Source organism: Fusarium fujikuroi, chromosome FFUJ_chr07 (genome assembly GCF_900079805.1).
Source record: "Fusarium fujikuroi IMI 58289 draft genome, chromosome FFUJ_chr07".
NCBI classification, from domain to species: domain Eukaryota; kingdom Fungi; phylum Ascomycota; class Sordariomycetes; order Hypocreales; family Nectriaceae; genus Fusarium; species Fusarium fujikuroi.
Genome location: NC_036628.1, coordinates 1,157,832 through 1,179,736, shown reverse-complemented (window position 1 = coordinate 1,179,736; position 21,905 = coordinate 1,157,832). Strand labels below are relative to the sequence as shown.

Genomic DNA, 21,905 nt, shown 5'->3' with positions numbered 1-21,905 from the left:
ATCTGATAACTCGGCAGTTGTTCACTATACAGAAAGATCTAGATACAATAGAGATGAGCCGGATCCCGGATATCGGTCTTTCTGATCTGCTTCTTGTTTATCGTCCGCTTCCATTCGGAGACATGTTCAGCTTTGACAGGCTGTAGAGCCATAGAAGCAGTAATACATACGTCAGCTCAGAGTCCCAAAATGGTAGTGGCGGAGCTCGAGTAAGCAATCAAAATTTACCAGTCGCGCGCACCTTTTGCTTCAGCTGAAAATTGGTGGATGGCACGGGCTATAGTCAAGACGCCGAAAGATGAGACAGTCTCTCCTCTGTCCTCTTAGATTGATTTCTCCTGATGACTGCAGTGTTTACTCATATATAAGAACACAGCATGCAATTTGTCTTTTCTTGACATCACCAAAACAATCAATTGCTACACTCACCAGTGCCCTCCAACCCCCTTCATCTCTACTACGGTACTCAATCGTGAAGCCATCGAAATGACGGTCCGTAAGTCATCTGACTTGGACAACAGCATGGACTCAGAGCAACGTCCTGTCGCAGAGAAGCATCTTCTCAACACCACAATCAAGAATTTCACTTGGTGCAACGTCACTGTAACAGTCGAAGACAGAGAAACAAAACAGCCCAAGGCAGTCGTTGATAATGTCGAAGGCATAGTCGAAGCAGGTTTGTGGTGACCGTCATTCTTCAGTGATACCACGCTGATGATATTTCCAGGCGAGATTTGCGCCCTCATGGGTCCCTCAGGTTGCGGGAAAACAACACTTCTTAACGTACTAGCACGCCGTCCAACGAATGCAAGCAGTGCTGAAGCAGAAGTCAACATCAACGGAAGCCATTTGTCCCTTGCCGAGTTCAGAGAAGTCTCGTGCTTCGTTGAACAGGAAGATGCCCTCATTGGCTCGTTAACTGTTCGAGAAACACTCGAGTTCTCATCGCGGCTCGCCAGCTCAAGGTAAGCATTCTGTCTACACAGCTTCTAGATAGTATCTGACCATGGATAGTTCTTTGTCTAAGAAAGAACGGATTGTCCGCATCAACAACCTCCTCGAGTCTTTCGGTCTAGTCGAACAAGCCAATACCCTTATCGGAACGTCGATTCGTAAGGGTATCTCAGGTGGCCAGAAACGTCGTGTCGGTGTTGCGAGTCAACTCATCACTAGTCCCAAGCTTCTCTTTCTTGATGAACCGACAAGTGGTCTCGACTCAGCTGCCAGTTTAGAAGTTGTTAAATATCTTCGCGATGTGGCCAAGCGCAACAACCTTATTGTCATCTGCTCTATCCATCAACCATCCACATCGACCTTCAACTTATTCGACAAGTTGCTCCTCCTATCTGGCGGAAAGACCCATTACTTCGGACCTGTAAACAGTGTTGCGGCATACTACTCCGAAATTGGATCTCCGCTACCTCAATATGTCAACCCTGCCGAGCATCTTCTTGAGCTGGTCAACATTGACTTTGCCCAGGATAGGGGCGAGGCAACAAGAGACTTGGAAACACTTCAAGCCGCATGGCAAAACTCACGACAAGCGAGCGAAGTCAACACTACAATCAAGTCTGCCGAATCTTTGGGTGGTGACTGGAATATCGATGCAATTGAGAAGAGGCCTAGTATGTTTAGTCTTACGCTTACTCTTCTCCATCGAAGTTTCATCAAAAGCTATCGAGATGTCGTAGCCTACGGAATTCGTATCGCTATGTATCTTGGTCTCGCCATCATGATGGGAACTGTCTGGGTGAGGCTCGACCCTGCGCAAGAGTCTATTCAGCCATTCATCAACGCCATCTTTTTCGGCTCAGCCTTTATGAGTTTCATGGCAGTGGCTTATGTCCCTGCTTTCATTGAAGATCGGCTCCAATACGTCAAAGAGCACCACAATGGCCTTTATGGAGCAGCGGAACTTATTATATCCAACTTCTTCATCGGCGTTCCTTACCTGTTCCTTATTTCCATTCTCTTCTCAGTCATCTCATACTGGCTTTCCAACTTCCAGCCAACTGCAAAGGCCTTCTTCACCTGGGTTCTGTGGCTGTTCCTCGATCTGCTCGCTGCAGAGTCACTTGTTGTCTTTATGACATCCCTATTTCCCAGCTTCGTAATCTCTCTTGCACTGGTGGCCTTTGCGAATGGCCTGTGGATGTCGGTTGGTGGCTTCATGGTGCCTCCAACTATCCTTAATGTCTTCTACAAATACGTCTTTCACTACTGGGACTACCAGAAGTATGTGTTCGAGGGTATGATGGTCAATGAGTTTGCCGATCGAGTCTACAGCTGTGGTGACGGATGTCGCTGCATGTATCAGTCAACCCTGGCGGACCAGTGTGAAATCGACGGACAGGCTGTTTTGAATCAGTATGGATATTCGAACGGACATATGGGACGCAATGTCGGCATTATGATTTCCATCATTGCTGGATACCGACTGGCGTCATGGCTAGTTCTAGTATTGAGGAGGTAATTACGTCCGTTCTGTAACACAGGCTTTATCGGTATATCATCACAAGGTTATTTCAATCTTATATAGCGATGGTTTAATCGGGTCTTAGATAAAACAAGTACAATTAATCTTAATCAGTAGCATTGTCAGTTCTTGCATCGTCTTTCCTAAAATTCACACGATGCAGTTCGTCAACAAACACTAGGAAGAAAGTCGAGGTCTTTGGGAATTACGCCAGCTCTCGCAGCATCTCCTGCTGTTAGTAATCGTGTGTACGTTTTGAAAATTGGAGCTCACCTCTATAAGACCAGCGATAGTCATCACCAAGATTTGCCTTCCAAGTCCAAAAGACCCATCCGAGAGTATGCTTTTCATATGCATGCACTTGAGCAGAGAACCGCTTGGTGTAAAACCCCTTCTGAGTATGAGGATTCCAAGCATTGGTCTTCTCAACATCATCGGGCACAGCTAGTGACCATTCACCAACGATCGTGGGGCCGTCAGTGTTGCGGTCATCGGAACAAGATTTCTCGATGTATGCTTCATGGGAAGCCTCAACACTAGTATCCCACTTGAGGTATCGATGGTCGTCGAAAGCCGTGAACGAGGTATCACTGAGGAACTCGGTTGGTTTCCCGCTGCCCCATAAAGAACCCATCATTTGAATATGAAGACGGTTGTTGCTGGTGACCTTGAGTTTATCCTCGACCTTACGAATTGCCTATGAATCGTTAGAATTAAATCACGTCGATGGTGGGATATCGGGTACACTATAGGCCTTGGGGTAATAGGTCTTGCGTAGCGAAGCAACAGCATTGTCCCAGTTGAGCGGCTCATTGACGAGCTCAAGCATGCCAACATTGCGATACTCTTTCTTGGTGTGGATCATGTCTGTCATCCACTCGAGCCATTCGATCGCACGCTCATAGTATTGGTCACTATAGAACCCAACTGTAGGAGCATATTGACCCGTAAAGGGTTGGTTGGGTTCTTGAGCACCGGGGGCACCGTGTAGGCTAATTTTACAGTTAGTAGGTATGAACTGTGTTCAGGCCATAGCTCAACATCTCGTCGAGATCGGTTTGATTGATCCAGCGTTTCAAATGAGCTTGAAAGTTTTTGTCTGCAATGTCATGTCCCTTGTTCATGACGCAGTCAAATTCGGACTATTCCCCCTCACAACCTGTGTTGGCCCATTCTTGGCTATCGATCCAGGGCTCAAAGATGAAGAGAGAGCCGAGGTTTACTCCTCGGATCTTTTTGGCTGCTGGAAGCCACCTTTTGTTGTTAGGCTCTGTTCGAAGAGGGTATACAAATATTTCATTGTCGTGGTCATTCAAGGCATGAGTTTCGGTATTAGGAAGCCATGCGTTGGCAGACGCAGTGAGGGCCACTACCGCCGTGATAAAGGTAGTTGTCCGCATCTCAAATTACGCAAAGGTCAATGAGAGAGTGAGGAGAGGATAGAATTTGTTGTTGTGGCCTTTCTTCACTTATAGGCCATCTTGTTCCAGTGGAACACACGTCAGTAACATAGTAAGGGAAATTATTCATGCTTTCATAGCATACCACTATCATTTGATGCTCTGTGGCTGTGTGTGTAAACTGGTTTGTAGGATCAGGATTCAGTCTTAGATAAATGATGTTACATGGATGTAATAGAATATGTCTGTATGCCTACGCTGTGGAAACACAATAGGATTCTTCCGACTTCAGAGGCAGCGATAGGAGCTGCTTTCTCAGACTTTCAATTCCAAGGACTGAGACTCATAATCAGGAGAGAAATGATTACAAACTTCTAGAGATTCTGAAGCATTTATTTACTTTGTTGGCACATTTCGTCCCAATCCCTCAACAACCCATGTGGCCGTGTTCTAGGGAATGGTGGGGCAGCATTTATTTAGGCACGGTTTCATAAGAATTGTTTCACTCATCAGCTGGCCTTCATTAGTGAACGACGAAAGAAGAAAGGAACGATTTGTGCATTTCTTGGCTGCATAAACGGTGCATTTGTTTGTGGAGAGATCTTTGGTGTGACTCTCTGATAGCTTAGCTGCATGACCTTGTAGATCCTGGTAGCATAGACTTCAGATTTTACATCTCTCAGGGAACCAAAACCTTGACCTTTCAGTAAGTTCAATACTGCGTAATAGTACAGCATCAAGATCATGGGAACCTAGACTGCACTTTTCAGGTACCATCGCAACGGATCATACGGAACTTGGGCCGACACGTCGTAACAGCGCACGGCCTGGAGCATATTGCATCAGTCTGCGAACTCCTAGTGGTTCAAACAGCCTCATGATGAAAAGCTTGACAAGTGTCAAATCGGAGCCTAAGCACATTGCAGTTTTGAGAAATACTATGTGGGTTCTCTGATCGAGCACAGAGACGGTGAAGGATGAGGCGAGTCATAGTTGAGTACCGAGAGGGACTAAGTGTTTAGAAAGCAGACGACGATCAAGGTGTTTTAGGCACTGCCTAACTGGTGCAAATAAATCAGTTACTATCATACCAGCTAAAAAGATTAAATAGAATAGGTACTCGTCACATCCAATATAATGCTATTGATGAAGCCTCCCGTCTACTTTCTTCACCGCCGACGGCCCCACTATCGGGCGACCCACAAATATCTTCGAAATGCTCCAAACCTGGCAGGTACGGATGATGGGATGCGCTGGCTGGTTTCCCCACCAACCATCCCTACCTTAGCAACTGGCAACGGTGACGGTGACGGGAAGAGTTCCTTCCCAGACGGAACGACCCAAGTCCTCGAGCTTGGCTTGCGTACCTACCTACCTTTTTTTTTGTAGCTTCTTTTCACCTACACAAACCTGGGCTCTAGGCATCTCATTGTCTTTGAATTCAGTAACCGGTTTTACGACTACGACGGGATCTAAGGCATGATGTTTGTGCTAGAACTCTTAGCCTAAGACATCCGACATCGCCCTCGCTTCTCGACCTACACCTACAGGCAGTCAGCAAGGTCATCAACAACATTCCTTCATTCCGGTCTCAAGACGAGAACCACACCAAACGCTACGAGGAACCAGAAATACCTCGAAACTTCACCGCGCGAGACATCCCGATCCCGCCTGAAACACAACTTTCCTTACTGTCGTCGCCATCATGGCGCCGGCAACCGATGAACTCTCTGCACCTGGTGCAGTGAGTTATGATTCAAATACTCAAGTCGTCGGAGATGGAACCTGGGATTTCGACAAAAATACATTTCTACTGCCCAATTTACAGGGTCTCAACCATGAAACCATGCGTTACAATGGTATTCAAGCCCATCTTCGGGTTCAAGGATTGTATTCGACTAACACTGGGTGATAGGCATGGGAAACAGATTTTCCACACTTACACAATATCATGGTCTTGTACTAGCACATGCCGTTTTGGGAACGATAATATTCCTCTTTCTCATCCCCTTTTCTGTCATGACTGCCAGATTCTATTCAAGGCGCCCCGGCTGGGCCATCAAATACCATGGTCAACTCAACGTCTTTTCCGGCTTGTTGCTGGTGCCTCTCTTTATCCTGGGCTACTTTGCAGTCGGACCTGAGCGAAGCTTGACGAACCCACATCATGGGATTGGTGTCGCCATATTCACTCTATTTCTAGTGCAGCTTATGGGCGGTTGGATCGTGCGAAGGGTGGCCAAGTCCGTCTCATTGCGCATCATGATTCACCAATGGTTCGGTCGAGCGATTGCCCTTTTAGGCATTACTCAGGTTCCCCTGGGACTCACCTTATACGGCTCGCCACTCTACCTGTTCATTCTCTACGCTGTCTGGATGTTCTTTCTGTTTATCTTGTACTTCATCTTGAGTTGGCGGTCTGCTTCTCACAGAGACTACTACATGGGTGGAGCACGCTCAGAAATGCGGTCTGAGTTGGCGCCAACAGAAGATACACGCACTCGATACACAGAGTCTGAATATTTCTCAGAGTACAAATCGGAGCCTCCTAAGAGCAAAGCCAAATGGCTAGGTCCATTTATTGCACTCGGTGGACTCGCAGCCCTCGCTAGAGGACGAAACAAGAATAAGAATCAAGACAGTGGCAGCCGAGTCCGAAGTCGATCTCCTTCCTTTGATCGCAGCCAAAGACCAGAAGTTCTCCCATCTAGGACCGGATCAGCTAGCTACCTCACTGGGCATACCGGGGAAAAGTATTCTGATGTAACGCGGAAAGACAATGGCGGAGCTGGAGCCGGTGGTGGAATCGCAAAGTTCTTGGCCGTCCTGGGACTCGGAAAACTGTTTTCCAAAAAGAATCGCACTCGCGATGAAGACTACTCGGAGTATTCTGCAGTATCGACTGAGACGCCTAGACGCCATCGCGCAACCGCGAGCGCTCCCACTATGACTGACTTTACCAGGACTGATTTCACCAGCGATGTGACGCCCAATAATAGAAGAGAGCCCGATATCACCCGTACTTCGTTACTCCCTCCCTCTGGAAATCGCCCGCCACCTCCCGCAATGTCGCAAATGCGGAGCGCCGCTGATGGAAGTTATACCGAGACTGCTCTGAGCTCCCCTCCTCCATCCGTGACCCCTCGAGGCAAACGGTACCCGCCAAATTCAGGCCGCAGCTTTTTCGAAGAGTCAGACTATTCCTCCTATGTCAGTCCTTCTCGACGACCACAACCCGAGAAATCTGGTGGTGGTTTTGCGAAAGGGCTGCTCGGTGGGCTTGGTTTCGGATGGTTTGCGAAGAAGATGGCGGACAGGAGGGCAGCAAAGGAAGAGCAACGCTTACGTGATGAAGAGGACTTGAGATCTGGCACCTCGTTATCCAGGTTCACCGGCGGCGACGGACACGACTCTCCCACGAGACGAGACAGTCGCCGGCCCATCGAACGTCGACAAACAGGCTACCCTCCCACGGACACGCTTCTATCAACCGAGATGTCGGAATCGACCATTGAGCCCCGGCCTGCACGAGGTAACTACGTCCCACCTACTGAAATGAGCACTTTACCCCCACAATCAAATCTCCCACCCGTGGCCGGCCGTGCAGGAAACCACTCGAGACGCAGCAGTGAGCATGTCTCAATGCCTGCGATGCCACCTGATCCCCACGGTATCCTGGCACCCACTGAAACCACGGCCTCAGGAATATCCCCAGGATCTCGGGCTCAGCGGTCCCGTCAAGGCCGGCCCGGTGACCGAGATACATCAAGACTTGCCCCAGGCGAGGAAGATTCGCGTTACGAACGCTATGCATCCCCAGCCAGTGTCAGTGTCAAGATGAAGGTACATGATGATAAAGACAGGAACGTGACCCTCCGACGACTTACAGAGGAGGAAGCAAAGGCAGCGCGCCGAAGAGACTCTGTCAGCAGCATCTCTGGACTCGAGTCTCCCTCGTACCGCCGACGTTATCGAAGAGACTCCAGCCAAAAGCGAGCTGAGACGGCTGCCGAGCGAAGAGCTGAAGAGGAGGATGCCATGCCGCCTCTGTCCCCCCCGAACCCTTCCTTTGCCAAGCAAAAACGACGAGGCAAAGATTCCGCGTATTACTCTGGACAGCCTACACAGGCACAAACGCCCGCGTCACTACTGCCAGGAGCTTCGGCCCCTTTTGGCCAAACAGTGTCTAGTTTGGCTGAGAGCCATGGCACTTGGAGTGGTATCACTCCATCTGTCAACACCTCGCCCCCTGGACCTGCTGGGGAAGGGCCAGTTGACGGATCAGCCGCAGCAGAAAATCGACGACAACGGCGTCGACTTGAAAGGAGACGCGCAAGCGGACCTACTGCAGAACCACCCGCCACTACCAATGTTGATATGTTTGACTAAAAGGCAGAGGATTGAGAGTTTGGTGTCTCTCGTTTGCCTGTCGACTTCAAGCTGACAGGTGAGCGATTGACTGGTGAAAAGATATGCATCGTGGGACGGGATCCTAGCATGGGCGGCGTTCTTGGAGGGAGATTTGTGAATTTTGTAACGTCACGTCACGTCACGTCGATTTCAATGTTTGCAGATAGACTTGGAGGACGATACTGATGTCAATGAACGAATTGATTGGCTTGAGAATGATAACTTGATATATGGCAACTTTCTTATTACTAGAGTTTGGAGGGATCCACAAAGGATTGACGATAATGAATTCAGAATTGCGCTTCTCATCCATATAAAGTGTGTCTAATAGTGAATTCGGTGTGATGTATGTTTACCGTGAAGCTAGTATTTGAGTGAGGTGCTTGGACCGACCTTGGCCAGCTTGGATGTGATAATGATTGGCTTATAGTTACTCCGTACTGAGCTTGGTGTTGAAGCTCCTGTGTGTCGTCAGTATCCAATTCTGATGACTCCACTCTCTTCCATTAGAGCTCCACTGAACAATCCACCAGGGTCGACAGCTCTTCTGCTAAACATTCAAGTCCCTCACAGCAGAGACCACTATCGTCATTTAATCTTTTTTCCCTTTCCTTTTTCCTTCTTATTTTTTGTTTAACCAATCTTGCGCTGCTCGGGCATCTCAATGGCCCTGAACCCGGCCCCAATTCCTCCCCGTCGATAGCGATTACGTTCCCTAACTCTTAACTACCAGACCTAACAACATTCAAGATGCCACAGAAGCCAAAGGCTAAGCCCAAGGCTCAGCAGCAGCCTCCCCAGACCGAACATCAGAAGATTGCGGAACAATGGGCTAAAGCTGAAAGAGCTCGTGCTGCTCAACAAGCCGCCAATGCAAAATTCGGACTCCCTCCCACCGAAGAGAACGTAGAGGTTCTGGAGCGACGACGCGAAGCGCTCGACAAGAGACGGCAAAACACATATGAGAAGCGCTGGCGATGGACTGCTGCCTTCTGGGTCGTCCTGCTAGCTATCCACGCGCTCGGCATCTGGCTCTTCACAAGTGGTTTCTTGTTGACACGGCTGGTGCTGGAGGACAAGTCGAACTGCACACTACCTCCAATTGAGAACACCAAGGGCTCATTGAATGTCGATCGCGGTTGCTGGCACCCTAAGTCTTTCGACAGAGCCGTTGTCGTTCTAATTGACGCGCTTCGATACGACTTTACTGTTCCCGAGGATCCGGCGCAAGCTCAGCACTTCCACAATGCTTTCCCCTACCTCTACGAGACAGCTGTCAAGTCGCCTCAGAATTCCTTCCTTCGCCCTTTTATCGCTGATCCTCCGACCGCGACGATGCAGAGACTCAAAGGTCTCACGACGGGAACACTGCCTACTTTTGTTGATGTTGGAAGCAACTTTGCTGGCGCGGCTATCGAGGAAGACAACTTGTTGATGCAGCTGAAGGACGCTGGCAAGAAGATTGCTCATCTTGGCGATGATACGTGGTGGTCTCTCTTCCCTGGTTACTTCGAGCCCAATATTAGCAAGGCCTATGACAGCTTCAACGTCTGGGATCTCCACACTGTTGATAACGGCGTTATTGACAACATCTTCCCGCTATTGAACAAGGAGCGAAAGGGCGAATGGGATCTTCTTATTGGACATTGTCTTGGTGTTGACCATGCTGGTCACCGATACGGACCTGATCACCCTGCCATGGGAGCCAAGCTTCGCCAGATGGACGACTTTATCCGCAAGCTTGTCGAGAGCATTGATGATAAGACACTTCTTGTTGTCATGGGCGATCACGGTATGGACAGTAAGGGTGATCACGGCGGTGAGAGCGACGACGAAGTTGAGGCTGCTCTCTGGATGTACTCAAAGAAGCCCTTCTTTGGCAGAACCTCCTCCGACTTTGCTATTCCCCCCCCCAACGCCAAGGTTCGACCAGTGAACCAGATTGATCTCGTTCCTACCCTCGCGCTGCTTCTTGGTATTCCTATTCCCTTCAATAACCTAGGAGGACCAATTGAGGAGGCGTTTGCTGGTACCAAGGGCAACGACTGGCGTAACCTCAACACTGTTTCGCGTGTTGCTGCAGCTGGGATTGAGAGATACCAGGCATCTTACCACAAGGCCCGAGGACTGACTCAGGCCGACGGCGCCGAGTCTCCCGCTGCTCTTTGGGAGGCTGCTCGCGTTATTGCCAAGAATGATCGCGATGCTTACGTTGCCTTCACCAAGTTCCAGGAGACTACTCTATCTGTCTGCAAGGACCTCTGGGCACGCTTCGATGTTCCTCGTATGATCATGGGTATTGTCGTCTTTGGGTTTGGCCTCGTCTTGCTTTTGATGTACTCATCTCGGGAGGAGGAAGATGAGTACGTTATTATGAATGACGCCGAGCTCGACTATGCCGAGAAAAAGCTGGAACTCTTGGCTTTCAAGGAGAACCAGCCTGAGACAGTGGAAGTCTTGCACAAACAGATCCTCAAGGGGCTTTGGGACCCCAAGATTCTCTTTACTGTCTCTGTTCTTACAGGTGTAGGCCTGTATCGCCAGCAGCCTATCGAGGGCCTTGCTGCTCTCGTTGCAGTGCTCTTCATGGCTGGTCTCAGCTCTTCCCTGCATGATGCAGGCAGGAGTATTCTCAATGTCTTCCCCTCGACTTTCTGGGGCTGGCTGGCTGTGATTTTCACCATTAGCCAATCGATCGGGTTTGCTTCCAACTCCTACACCATCTGGGAAGATTCAATCCTTCTCTTTTTTATCACCACTTTTGGTGTGGCCAGTGCAGTCTCTGCATTCCGCATTGAGGCTCGACGGGAGAGATATCTAGGCATTTACCACTCTGTTGCCTTTATCATTCTCGGCCGTCTCGCCTCGTATTCCAAGCTTTGTCGCGAAGAGCAGATGCCGTACTGCACTTCTACGTACTACGCCTCTTCGACCTCTTCAACCTCTGCAATTTGGCAGCTTGCCATCCCTTTTGGTGTATACCTTATTCTTCCAGCCATTATCAAATCTTTCCTCGTCACAAGCAGGTCGTATGAGGGTCTGGCCCCAACTTGGATTGGCTATGTCATCCGTGGAGGCCTGTTTTTGTCTGCCTTGTACTGGGTTATTGATGCCGCTGACAATGGCGGCTGGCTCGAGGGACGTCTCGCCGAAGGAACCCCCAAGACCATTGGAGTTTATCTAGCCCAGATTGTCCTCGCTCTCGCCTTCATTGCCGGAAGCACTGCTTTTGTTTGGGCGCCTCCCTGCGTCTCCCTCCTTCAATCTGCTGGAGCTGGCGGTCGTCCTGTTGTCACTATTATTGGATATGGTAACGCTATTGGTGCTCGCTACTTGTTGCTCCCGCTTAACCTTCTTTTGGGATGCTTCCTCCTTTCGAAGCCCATGGGCGGTGGTGCCCTTGCTCTTATGTTCTGGCAGATTCTTACCCTGGCTGAGCTTTTGGATCTCAACGAGCTCAAGACCAACCCCATTGGGCCCATTATGCTTGCTGTACTTGGAAACTTCTACTATTTCAAGACGGGCCACCAGGCTGTACTGTCCAGCATTCAGTGGGATAGCGCTTTCATCCCTCTCTTTAGCATCCGCTACCCTTGGACCCCTATCGTGGTTATCCTTAACAGCTTTGCGGGCCAGATCATCGCTGCTGCGTCTGTACCACTGCTCGCTCTGTGGAAGGTCGGTCCCAAGCAGAAGGGAGTTTTAGAGACAGCCACCCGCGGCATCGGCGTCTTCATCATCTACTATGCCGTTGAAGCCCTGGCTACTATGAGCTGGGCTGGCTGGCTGCGCCGTCACCTGATGCTCTATCGTGTATTCAGCCCCCGCTTCATGCTTGCGAGCACCGTCCTGCTCGTTCTTGATCTGGTGACTATTCTCGTCACTCTGACTGGCCTGCGTAGCAACACCTTGTCCCTTGGCGAGGTGTTCGGGTGGGCCGATTAGATGTATTGATGGCTAGAAGCGTGTATGATATGTGTGCAGATAAGAGGTTCTGTCGCATTTTAGGCAGAATAACTCTTGTGTTATCTATCAATAGGAAAGGAACGAAAATTAGGATAATGGAGAATAGAGCGGTGTCACCTGGGGCGTTCAGTCCATGCCAGTCTTTTGGTTAGACAATCATATTGCAGCATGTCGGCATTTTCTTATATCCAGTCATATCATCTATAGCAAACTAAAATATCATATCAAATTCGTCGTTACTTGGTGGCAACATCCGCTGTTCCCTTGACAGCCATTCCTCCTTGTGGCCCCTCGATCCAAACATCCCATCGTCCTTCAGCGCCGTCTTCTTTCGAAACTTTGCGGATATTAATGGTCATGCGCTCATTGACGTACAAAGGCGCGTAGTTCCTGTAGCTGAACTTGTATACGGCTACACCAGCGCCGATTCGGTCGTTGAGGAAGCGAAGCATCAGAGCAAGAGTGAACGGGCCATGGACCAAAAGTGCTCGGTGACCATCAACTTCTCGCGCGAACTGAGGATCGAAGTGAATAGAGTGAGCGTTGAATGAGAGCGCTGAGAAGTGGAAGAGGTGTATCGGTGAAGGTGTGAGCGAGGTTGAGTACCTCGGTGGTTGAGGGTCTGAGATTGGTGTCAGTAATGATGATCCTGGAGCTTGATATGGAGAAACCTTACACTTGAGCAAACGTGGAGGTGAAGGTGGCGAGGCAGACCCTTCTTCGTCCCTCATAAACACCAACGTCCTCCTCTCTTCGATATCCCACTCTGTCCTCCCGTCAATCTCATGACCGGTTCCATACTTCCTCCAGACATCAACAAACACCTTCTCCTCGCCCTCTTTGCCTCTCAAGGTAACATCCTCAATCGATTCCTTACAGATCGCCGGTCTCGCATCAAGCTTCATCTCATCTCCTCTGAAAACAACCTCGCCGCCTGCCCATACACGCCGCGTATAAGGCGGGCCAGGCGAATGATCAGGATCTGCGCCATCAGGAATGAGACGCGAGGGAGGCAATTGGATGGGGAAGTAGACAAGATGATGGCCTTGGGGAAGAGCGCGAGGAGGCGATGATATTTCTGACTCCGTGGGCGAAGGATATAGAAGGTCGTTAATTGTGGTGGTGAGGAGATGAGAGGGCATTGGAGTCAGATAGTCTGCTATTATCTTTGGTGGGTGGGCTTTGAGTGATGAGATTATGGATGATGATGATTTTGTGGTATAGGCTCTGCTAAATACAGGACCGCAACGGTGGTTAAGTATCGATAATGACTTCATGATGAGATCTCTTGATATTGAATGTATAAAGACTCTGAGTCCAGTATAATGTTGGTTGCTGATTTGCAATTAGAATAGTTGCCGAGTCAAAAGTATTACACTGGGAAAGCCTCGGCTTAAAGATCATCAACCAAAATTAGGAAAATTGTATGAAAACCAACGGCAAATGTACAAATGTTCTGTCTACGTACGGATAGCATAGCGTAGAACGAATTAAAACAAGCTCGCAAAGATTAAAGTGCTTCAATTCTTATTTCATGCTCATACATAGTTGAAAAGATCATAGCAAATCGCGGATTTCGGGCCGTGCACGTCACAATAAGCCGATCATAGAGTCATGATACATCTCAACAATGGTAAAGCAAGAAATAACAAGGCGACCGAGTCAGCACGAATAAACTTTTCAATTCATCCCTTATATAGCATCTGTATAGATACTCATCCATGCCCATTCCATTTGTTTTATGCTGCCGTTACACATCTATCATGAAACACATGAAGCTTGCCCTTTGCGACTGGACCAGCCTCAACCGACTCTATCGGCCAAGGGGGCGCATTCCGGGTTAAATATGCAGATAGATCCAGTTCCCGTTTCCTGAGCTGTCCGTCACATAAGTAACTCAAGACTCAAAGCTGGCCTCTTATCATAAGACATCCCATTGAATTCTTGCCGTGTCTGGCACGGCTCAAGATTTGACCAGTCGCTGTCAACCTCTCAATCATACCTTTACAGGTACTCGGAGGGAGTCTTGACGTTGTTCCTGGAAGCCCACGACTGGAGATCAGCGCGGCAGTTGTCAAGAGCTCCGGTGATGGCGAACTGGGTCTCAATACCCTCAACTCGGTGGGTGGAGTTGATGTTCTTGACCAGGGTGATCTGGAAGCAAGTAGCACTGCCCTGGCGAGAGATGATGGTGGAGTAGGCAAGGAAGTACTCCCAGATACGGAACCATCGCTTGCCGTACTTAGCCTCAACCTTGTCGCGGTTGGACATCCAGTTGCGGTACCACCTCCAGAGGGTAGCAGAGTAGTGAACACCGATGGTATCAATGTGCTTGATCTCGAAACCGGTACCCTCCAGCTTGTCAACAACCCATCCGAGAGGAGTAGAAGCGTCAGCACCAGGGAAAATGTACTTGTTCATGAAAAGACCCCAGGTGAAATCCTCGTATTGCCAAGCCTTACGGAGACCAGCGTACTGAAGGAAGAAGACACCATCATCGTCAAGCATGTCGTGAACCTGCTTCAAGAAGCTGCCGAAGTGGCGGATACCAACGTGCTCAGACATCTCAAGACTGGTGATCTTCTTGTAGCCACCCTCGGGAACGGGAATATCACGGTAATCCATGCAGAGAATCTTGCTCTGCTCCTCGGGGATGCCGGCCTTGCGCATGCTGCTGTTACCCCAAGCGGTCTGGTTGCGGCCAAGAGTGACACCGGTGACGTGGGCGCCATACTGCTCACTGGCAAAGCGAGCAAGAGTACCCCAACCACAGCCAATATCAAGCATAGAGTCACCTTTGTTGAGGCCAATCTTCTCGCAAACGACAGTGAGCTTGTTGTCCTGGAGCTCCTCAAGAGTCTCCTCGCGGTTGATGTCGGAGATGATACCAGAAGTGTAGATCATGCGGGGACCAAGGAACCAGCCGTAGAAGTCATCACCACGGTCGTAGTGGTCACGGACCTGCTCCTCGTCTGTGGTATGTTAGTGTATCTTTCAATTGATCCTTAATTGGAGCACATACCCTGAGAACGAGTGTGCATGATAACCTCAGGAATCATGCCAAAGAGGAAGAACTTGATGAGGCCAATGGTGAAGCGGAAGCTGGCCCAGTCGTGGCGGTACTCCATAACCTCGAGGCAGTCACCCTTGAAGTCAACATCACCATCGAAGTACATCTCGTGGAAGGTCTCCATGGGGATCTTGTTGCTGCCACGGTACTTGAGACGGTCGGCCTCCTTCTTGAACTCGAGGTAGTGCTCGACACCACGGTTGGGAAGGCGAACCTTCTCATTCTTGCGAGGGCTGATGGAGGAGATTACAAGCCACCAAGCGGCAAGCAGGGGAAGATCGACGATGAGGGCGAAGAAGATGGTGGTCTTGAATCCACCACCAACCTTTCGGCTGAGGAACCAAGGGACAAGGACCAAGATGGAGATGAGGACATAGTTGTTGAAGGTATCGGCACCAGAGCCATCGGCAGGGAGAGGGGCGTTCTTGATGGCAGGGTACTATAGGGTGAATATCAGCATTGATTCTCTGGTATCAAAGAGGACAGACAACACAACAATCATGAGCGCCGAGTCAAAACTTACCCTGGTAGTGGGAACACCAACATCCTCAAGCTTGTCAAAGTCAGGCTTGGGATAAGGAGGAGTTTTAACAAACTCAAAGTCGGCGCCGGTGACGCCTGATTTCTCTGCCATTGTGACGACAGATCCCAATGGCTACCAAAAGCTTTGAGAAGATATGATGAAAGGGAAGAGGGAGAAAGTCGCTGAGGCGGGTTTATTTTTTAAGAGGGCGACTGGATGGAGATTTCGTGGGGCAGAACCCAAAAAGGGAGGGAGCTTTGGCCTGTGTTTGGGGAGGGGCGGTGTGAAAAAGACAGGGCCCAGATGAACTCCCTGGCATATGATTGGGTGGCTGGGCCATCTAAAGCCCCTAGATTCATAAGATTAGCGTCAGGTCGGTAGTTTTAAGGTGTTCTTTTCAGCGGTGATAGGGGTAAGATAGCAAGCAGTGCAGGTAATTATTGCGAGATCCAATTCAATCCAATGTCTTGGGGGGGACGGGACAGTCCAGATCGTTAATTGCCCATCAATAACTTATAGATCATAGCAGATAAACATGACGAACTGATGCAACATACAAGCAGCTTCTCTCTCAATTGAGCCTCCCTTTCTCTCTCCTGAGCTTAATCCCAGCCACAAAACGCAGGTACAGACACAGTCCAGCCAGTCATTCCCTCACCACTTGTCGATCAAACCCCCACCAAGCTCGTTCCAGTTCCAATTCCAATCCAACGTCTCTGAGGTCTGAGTCGATATCAGCCTCCGGATTTACCTGTCCTTTCTCTCTCGTACTCGGCTTTACCAGATACGAATTCAGTGCATGGTTCTTTCAGGGGTTCGTAGGTCTCATGCACGACACCATCTCAAGTTTAATCGCTGACCCCTCTTTTTAGCAGCTGAGGATACGTGGCCCTTCAGGACTCTGATTTTGATCCATGGCTTTCGAGGCCACTTTTCAAGCTACCACTAGCAAAGTAGTAGCTCTACGGAGTATGTATTACGTTGACTCTCCAGCCACAATCAAGACATTGATAATTCAGCACAGGAAGAAACAAATAAAGATTAAATCAATTTAGCTGCCTGTTTGAGTGTTTCAGCTTGACCGGACCTGACAGGGCTTCTTTGCCTAAGTTAGCTGCTGGGACATTAACTCGTCCCCTCGATGCCCGTGTCCGCGGGTCCCGACCCATCTCAACACCAAAGCTATCCGCGGGGTAGAGAAACACGCCTGTTTATGGAGTAACTTACACAGGCTCCATAAGAGTATCACAGTGAATCATCAGTAGCTTCACATGATCTGAAATGGATTAGCATTTCAAATTTACTTTGTTCTTGTGCTGAAAGTACTTCACCCCAAAGATTCATATTACCATCAAGACTTGGTTAACATTGAAGAAACCGTGGCAGAGTACTCCTGGACACGATTCCAGCCAGCCAGAAGTAACAGTTCGACTTTTGTCTTGATGATCTATTTGACAATATACTCTGCCCTTCGGCTCCGGGTCCCATACCTTGGAGTGGAATGAGAACGTTCGCTGTTCAAGTCTTGAGATAAGTACCTAGGTATCTACATGCTCATTTATGCTCCCCTGTCAGAATAACCGTCGAAGGGCATTTCAATGTTTGACTGTCAAGAAGTCACTTCCAAGGATACATTTTTCGCAGTATTCCCGCCATACAGAGCCTGAATCAACTCTTCAAGTGTTTCATATGCTTACTGGTTTAGTGTCAGGGACTGAGGGAAACCGAATAATGTCTTGCCAAGCTTCGGCCAAGCTGACATAAAACTTTCAGGGTCCAGCAAGGATTACCAGGCTGATAACCTTATTTGACACGGTCCAGATATGAAGCAATGCTCAAGCTAAAGCTTAGTGCAGGCAGTTGTCTGTTCCTCGAGAAGAAATAAAAAGGCATATGCGGCCCTCAGGCTGTCTTCTCAATCAAGCCCTGCGATAGGTAATGAATCATTTGATTACGGTCTCGTGACTTCATGACTGCTGCGGTTCAGGATCCAGCCTGCATTTATTATACCTTGATGGCCTATAACTGAGGGTGAGGAGGTGGTAGCACATATCAGCCGATTATGCAGCTCAATTCCTTCGCCGTGGTTTTTCTTTTTATGCTTGTGTAGCATTTGGATCAGGCCACTCGGGTGAGGACCTCGGATGTATGTTGGTCTGTCGTTGACGAGTTGACTTGTCGTTTGAAAGTTTCGTGACAGATAGGAGAGTTGTGCGCCACGTTTTTGGACATTATGTTTCTCCTGTTATTCCTCTTGGGATTCCAACGTTGTTTCCGTGCAAAAACTGACGTTCTTCACGTGTTGTCTGGTCGCTAACCAGCGTGTTGGTGCAAGTTGATGAGTGTGTCGCATGTTTCAGACGTCTCCATACCGGTTGCTTGGAAATCTGACAGTTGCAGTTTAACAGAGGTTCGGACCCCAGCGACATGAAGACGAGAGTTTTCCGGGTCATGGGCGACGTATACTTGAGACTCTTAGCGTTGAAAAGGGGTGCAATCTTGCAGAAGAACCATGTTTGGCCAGTTGCAGATAATGTGTTGTGATTGTCTGTTGGTTGTTCGAACTTTGTTGTAAGAATTGGGTTTGTCGAGTGGGGGGCTATAGATAAACAGGCTAGGTACTAGGTTAGTAGGTAGACAGGTGATTGTGATTCCGAGAGCCATGTTACATTTTCATGGATCCGGTAAGTCAGATTGTTAGTCCATTTTCATCATATTGATAGATCACCTCAGAGTTTGCTGTGCCGCTGCCTGAAGGAGGGGGAACATGTGCATCAGACAGAGGTCTGTTTGCCTGCGGTATTTGATAAAGATCGATAACAACTGGTAGGTATTTGTTTCAAGCTCTTGCTAAGTTTGGTCAGTGTTTGATAGAAAGGCCACTCAAACTCTGCTTTGAGGATGGCCGAATGATGAGGGTATTGAGTGAGTGCCTCTAAAAATGTTTGTTCGTCGAGGCCAGGGGAGGGAAGAGAACTCAGGGCCTCGATCCCAAATGATAACAAGACTTAGGTAACTTAGCATAAGTTTAATATAGGTAGGTTTAGGATAAATTTAGGACACCTTTTGCTGAGTCGATTTTGGCATCTTATCTCAAGGTCTGATGTTGTCTTGCACCCCGAGGAGAGGGTCACCTGAGATGTCAGATGTGAGGGGCACCCGAATTCTCGGGTCTGGATGATGTCAATGCCGGTGAGAGATACGGCATCTAAGCCAGATGAGGTTACACGAGGATAACGGGATTTCCCTTGGCCTACCTGACCCCGAATCTCTCTGGTTTTGGGATAGTGGGGAAATACTCGAGCGTTGGTGGCGGTGGTTTTGCATTTGAATATTGATTGTGAAAGACACTAGAGCCAGAAACTAAGACACATACAACGAGAAATAGCTCTTGTCTACTTTGGATGCCAAACTACTGGGTAAGGATCTGAGTTGGTATGGGAAGCCCAGTCTCGACAATGCATCTTGCTTTTGAAATTGACTCAGCAATGCGACAGGCAATCTACTCTCACGAGTCAAGTGTGGGGGAAAGAGTGAAAGGAAAACAATGCCCAAACGTTGGTACAGTCAGTCTCAGTCATTGGCACTAGCTTCGCCAAGGAACTTTTAAAGGTCTCATCTCAGTTGAGGGTCTTTCTGCGATTAAGCTTGATATTAGCTTGACACGGGAGCTCTTTTAGCTGCCGCCTGCAGTTGCAGTCCCATCCGCACCTGCCCGCAATGCCAGCACATCACAGCGCAGCACAGACTCTGATGGAAGGTTACCCGGCCGCGGCAAGTATGGATTTGGAAGGCACTCCATGGAGCAGCCAATCTTGTTTCCCAAACAGACTCAATGATGACCTCAATCACGGCGCTTGCCTTGATAGCCGCACAAGTACAGTTACATAGCACGTGCACAAGCGCGTTTAGTTGTTGGTTCTAGCAACCTCATTTCAACTTCATCTCACGAACCAACACATAAAAAAAATCATGCCGTTTCAAGATGACATCACGTTACATCCGGACGAACCCACCACTGCCTCAACATTTCGAAGATTCTTTCATATGTGTATGGCTTCAGCTGTGTTCTACTCAGTAGTGAATTTCTACCAAGGCGGCAGGGGCTTCGCCCAGCGCTCGTTGACTGAGCACTGCAAACATTGGCTCTCATCAACATCAGCATTGATGGCTATATGAGATTTGATTCTCGTTCTACTTAACTGGCCATGTCGTGGATCAAGCAGTCCGATCCATATATTGAATCTAACATGGGGCGTCTCGTCGGCCGATGTCTAGTCTCCTTGTTTACCTTGCTAATAACCACCTCACCCAATTCTTCACATATTTCAAACGCGTCCAATGGGCTGTGGACAACAAGGCTTCCAGTCATCAAGCCACCTTGTGCACACTACAGCAAGCTTAGTATCAACTCGGAAAGTATAACTAATAGCTCACTGCGGATTGGTTGGCAATCCTTCCCTTTAGTTTGTTACCAGGCATGCTTGCGACCTAGCCTTTATGGATCATGTCCATACACACCACCCTACCAACGGTTGAAGTCCGAAGATCACGGTTTACAGCCAGTTTGCACAACATGTGCAGTATCTGTACTAGTTTGCGAGTCCAGAATCATACCCACGCACCGCCGCCACCTTGAACCGGCATGCGCCAGTGAACCAATTATAGCGCCAGTGACCGCCTGGCTCTTTTACTCTGAACATCGAGATTAGGCATCTCGCTTAACGAATGGCGCTTCAGCTTGCCATGGCTGATATGCAAGCCGGTTTCAAGATAAGAAACCACAGTGCAAGCATCAGGTCGATTGTATCTGAATTGAATTCTTTCAGGCGACAAGGTGGCCTAGCAGATGACATCTTCCATGACCAGATAACCGGGACACGATAGGACAATAGAAGGTGCCCATGAGGTACTCACCTCAAGATTTTTTGAATGTTGCTTCTTCCATCTTGCGGGACCTTTCAAGCCCCTCGTGAGACATCCGGATGCTTCTTCTTATGGACCTGTTTTTTGGGCGTCAATTGGGTATCATGGCAGAGCATATCGAATAGCTCAAGTGCCGAGACCATAGTTCACTTTGATGTGTGGGCAAATGTCTCAGTTTTTTCCCCATCTGAGACAGCTAGCACAGAACATCTGGTTTGGGTAGGTTTTGGCAAATGGTTGCATGTTAGCATCACATTGGCGAATTAGATCACATTCTTGGAACCCAGTCGACGACGGCCAACACTAGGGTAAGCATGCAAGACCACGACAGGATTAGCCTGTATGATCAAAGGCGAGCTACTTGATTGTTGGTATAGCACGATAAAGTTATCTTCGGCCTCCAACGTCGGTCAATGTCCTTACACCTTAGCCATCAGGAACCCAATCTGTTTTCCAGTGGAAATTTTGAACGTCAGTGAGCAGGCCTAAGACGTGACGGCCTATGACGGGTGGCTTGGAATGCTCAACACGTTGAGTAGCATCTGGATATGGCAAGATCCTGTCTCATGCACCGGCTAGCCACTCCAGTGTGCTTCCATTATCCCTCTCATGGCCACTCATGCATGTTCAAAGGCAGCCTGGAGATCACCCATGGCTATACCATGGCCAGCCCGTTGCCGCCGGCAAAAAGCCATGTTCGTTGTCACACATTCTCCACTGTAAGACTGCCGGGAGTCTTAGGTGGTCCTTGTCACCATCAGTATTAGGACTGTGGTCCAATGTGCACCCATCAGTCGCATCGAAAATGGCTTACTGTCACACGCATCTCTTCGCCATCACGACACCATGGAAGCTCACTATGTGTGTTACACAAACATACATGGATAGTGACAAACAAAGAGCGGATCGATATTTGTGGACCAATGCAGCCGGAACGAACGCTTTGGGTCTACACGATAAGGTTGCTCGATTTTCCAATCTCTAGGTACTAATGTTTGTGCTGCTCAGATATCCCCTGTCTCTAGGATTCATGGCTTGGCATAAGGTCCAGGGAAGAAGACCCTGACGGTCCAGGTCCAGGTCCAGGTCCAAGAACGGCCTAGGTGGCGGCACAAACACAGCGGATACGCAACT

General features: G+C 48.9%; 6 protein-coding genes; 3 read left to right on the top strand and 3 right to left on the bottom strand.

Annotated features, from left to right (window-relative positions):
- Positions 1-486: 486 nt before the first annotated feature.
- FFUJ_08722 (related to ATP-binding cassette protein) lies at positions 487-2,473 on the top strand (the record flags this gene model as incomplete). XM_023580544.1 has 3 exons in its annotated part: positions 487-676; positions 728-965; positions 1,015-2,473. 3 exons carry the CDS (start codon positions 487-489, stop codon positions 2,471-2,473), a joined length of 1,887 nt encoding a protein of 628 aa, XP_023433303.1.
- A 238-nt stretch (positions 2,474-2,711) lies between these two features.
- FFUJ_08723 (related to SPR1-exo-1,3-beta-glucanase precursor) lies at positions 2,712-3,876 on the bottom strand (the record flags this gene model as incomplete). XM_023580543.1 has 4 exons in its annotated part: positions 2,712-3,173; positions 3,222-3,468; positions 3,518-3,575; positions 3,633-3,876. The coding sequence occupies 4 exons, from the start codon at positions 3,874-3,876 to the stop codon at positions 2,712-2,714; spliced, it is 1,011 nt and encodes a 336-aa protein (XP_023433302.1).
- A 1,705-nt stretch (positions 3,877-5,581) lies between these two features.
- On the top strand, positions 5,582-8,265 carry FFUJ_08724 (uncharacterized protein; the record flags this gene model as incomplete). XM_023580542.1 has 2 exons in its annotated part: positions 5,582-5,735; positions 5,792-8,265. 2 exons carry the CDS (start codon positions 5,582-5,584, stop codon positions 8,263-8,265), a joined length of 2,628 nt encoding a protein of 875 aa, XP_023433912.1.
- Positions 8,266-9,036: 771 nt separating this feature from the next.
- FFUJ_08725 (related to phosphatidylinositol-glycan biosynthesis, class O protein (PIG-O)) lies at positions 9,037-12,231 on the top strand (the record flags this gene model as incomplete). The annotated part of the gene is made up of 1 exon (XM_023580541.1): positions 9,037-12,231. The coding sequence occupies one exon, from the start codon at positions 9,037-9,039 to the stop codon at positions 12,229-12,231; it is 3,195 nt and encodes a 1,064-aa protein (XP_023433301.1).
- A 257-nt stretch (positions 12,232-12,488) lies between these two features.
- Positions 12,489-13,529, bottom strand: FFUJ_08726 (uncharacterized protein; the record flags this gene model as incomplete). The annotated part of the gene is made up of 1 exon (XM_023580540.1): positions 12,489-13,529. One exon carries the CDS (start codon positions 13,527-13,529, stop codon positions 12,489-12,491), a length of 1,041 nt encoding a protein of 346 aa, XP_023433300.1.
- Positions 13,530-14,256: 727 nt separating this feature from the next.
- FFUJ_08727 (related to cyclopropane-fatty-acyl-phospholipid synthase) lies at positions 14,257-15,956 on the bottom strand (the record flags this gene model as incomplete). XM_023580538.1 has 3 exons in its annotated part: positions 14,257-15,224; positions 15,275-15,761; positions 15,846-15,956. 3 exons carry the CDS (start codon positions 15,954-15,956, stop codon positions 14,257-14,259), a joined length of 1,566 nt encoding a protein of 521 aa, XP_023433299.1.
- Positions 15,957-21,905: the final 5,949 nt, after the last annotated feature.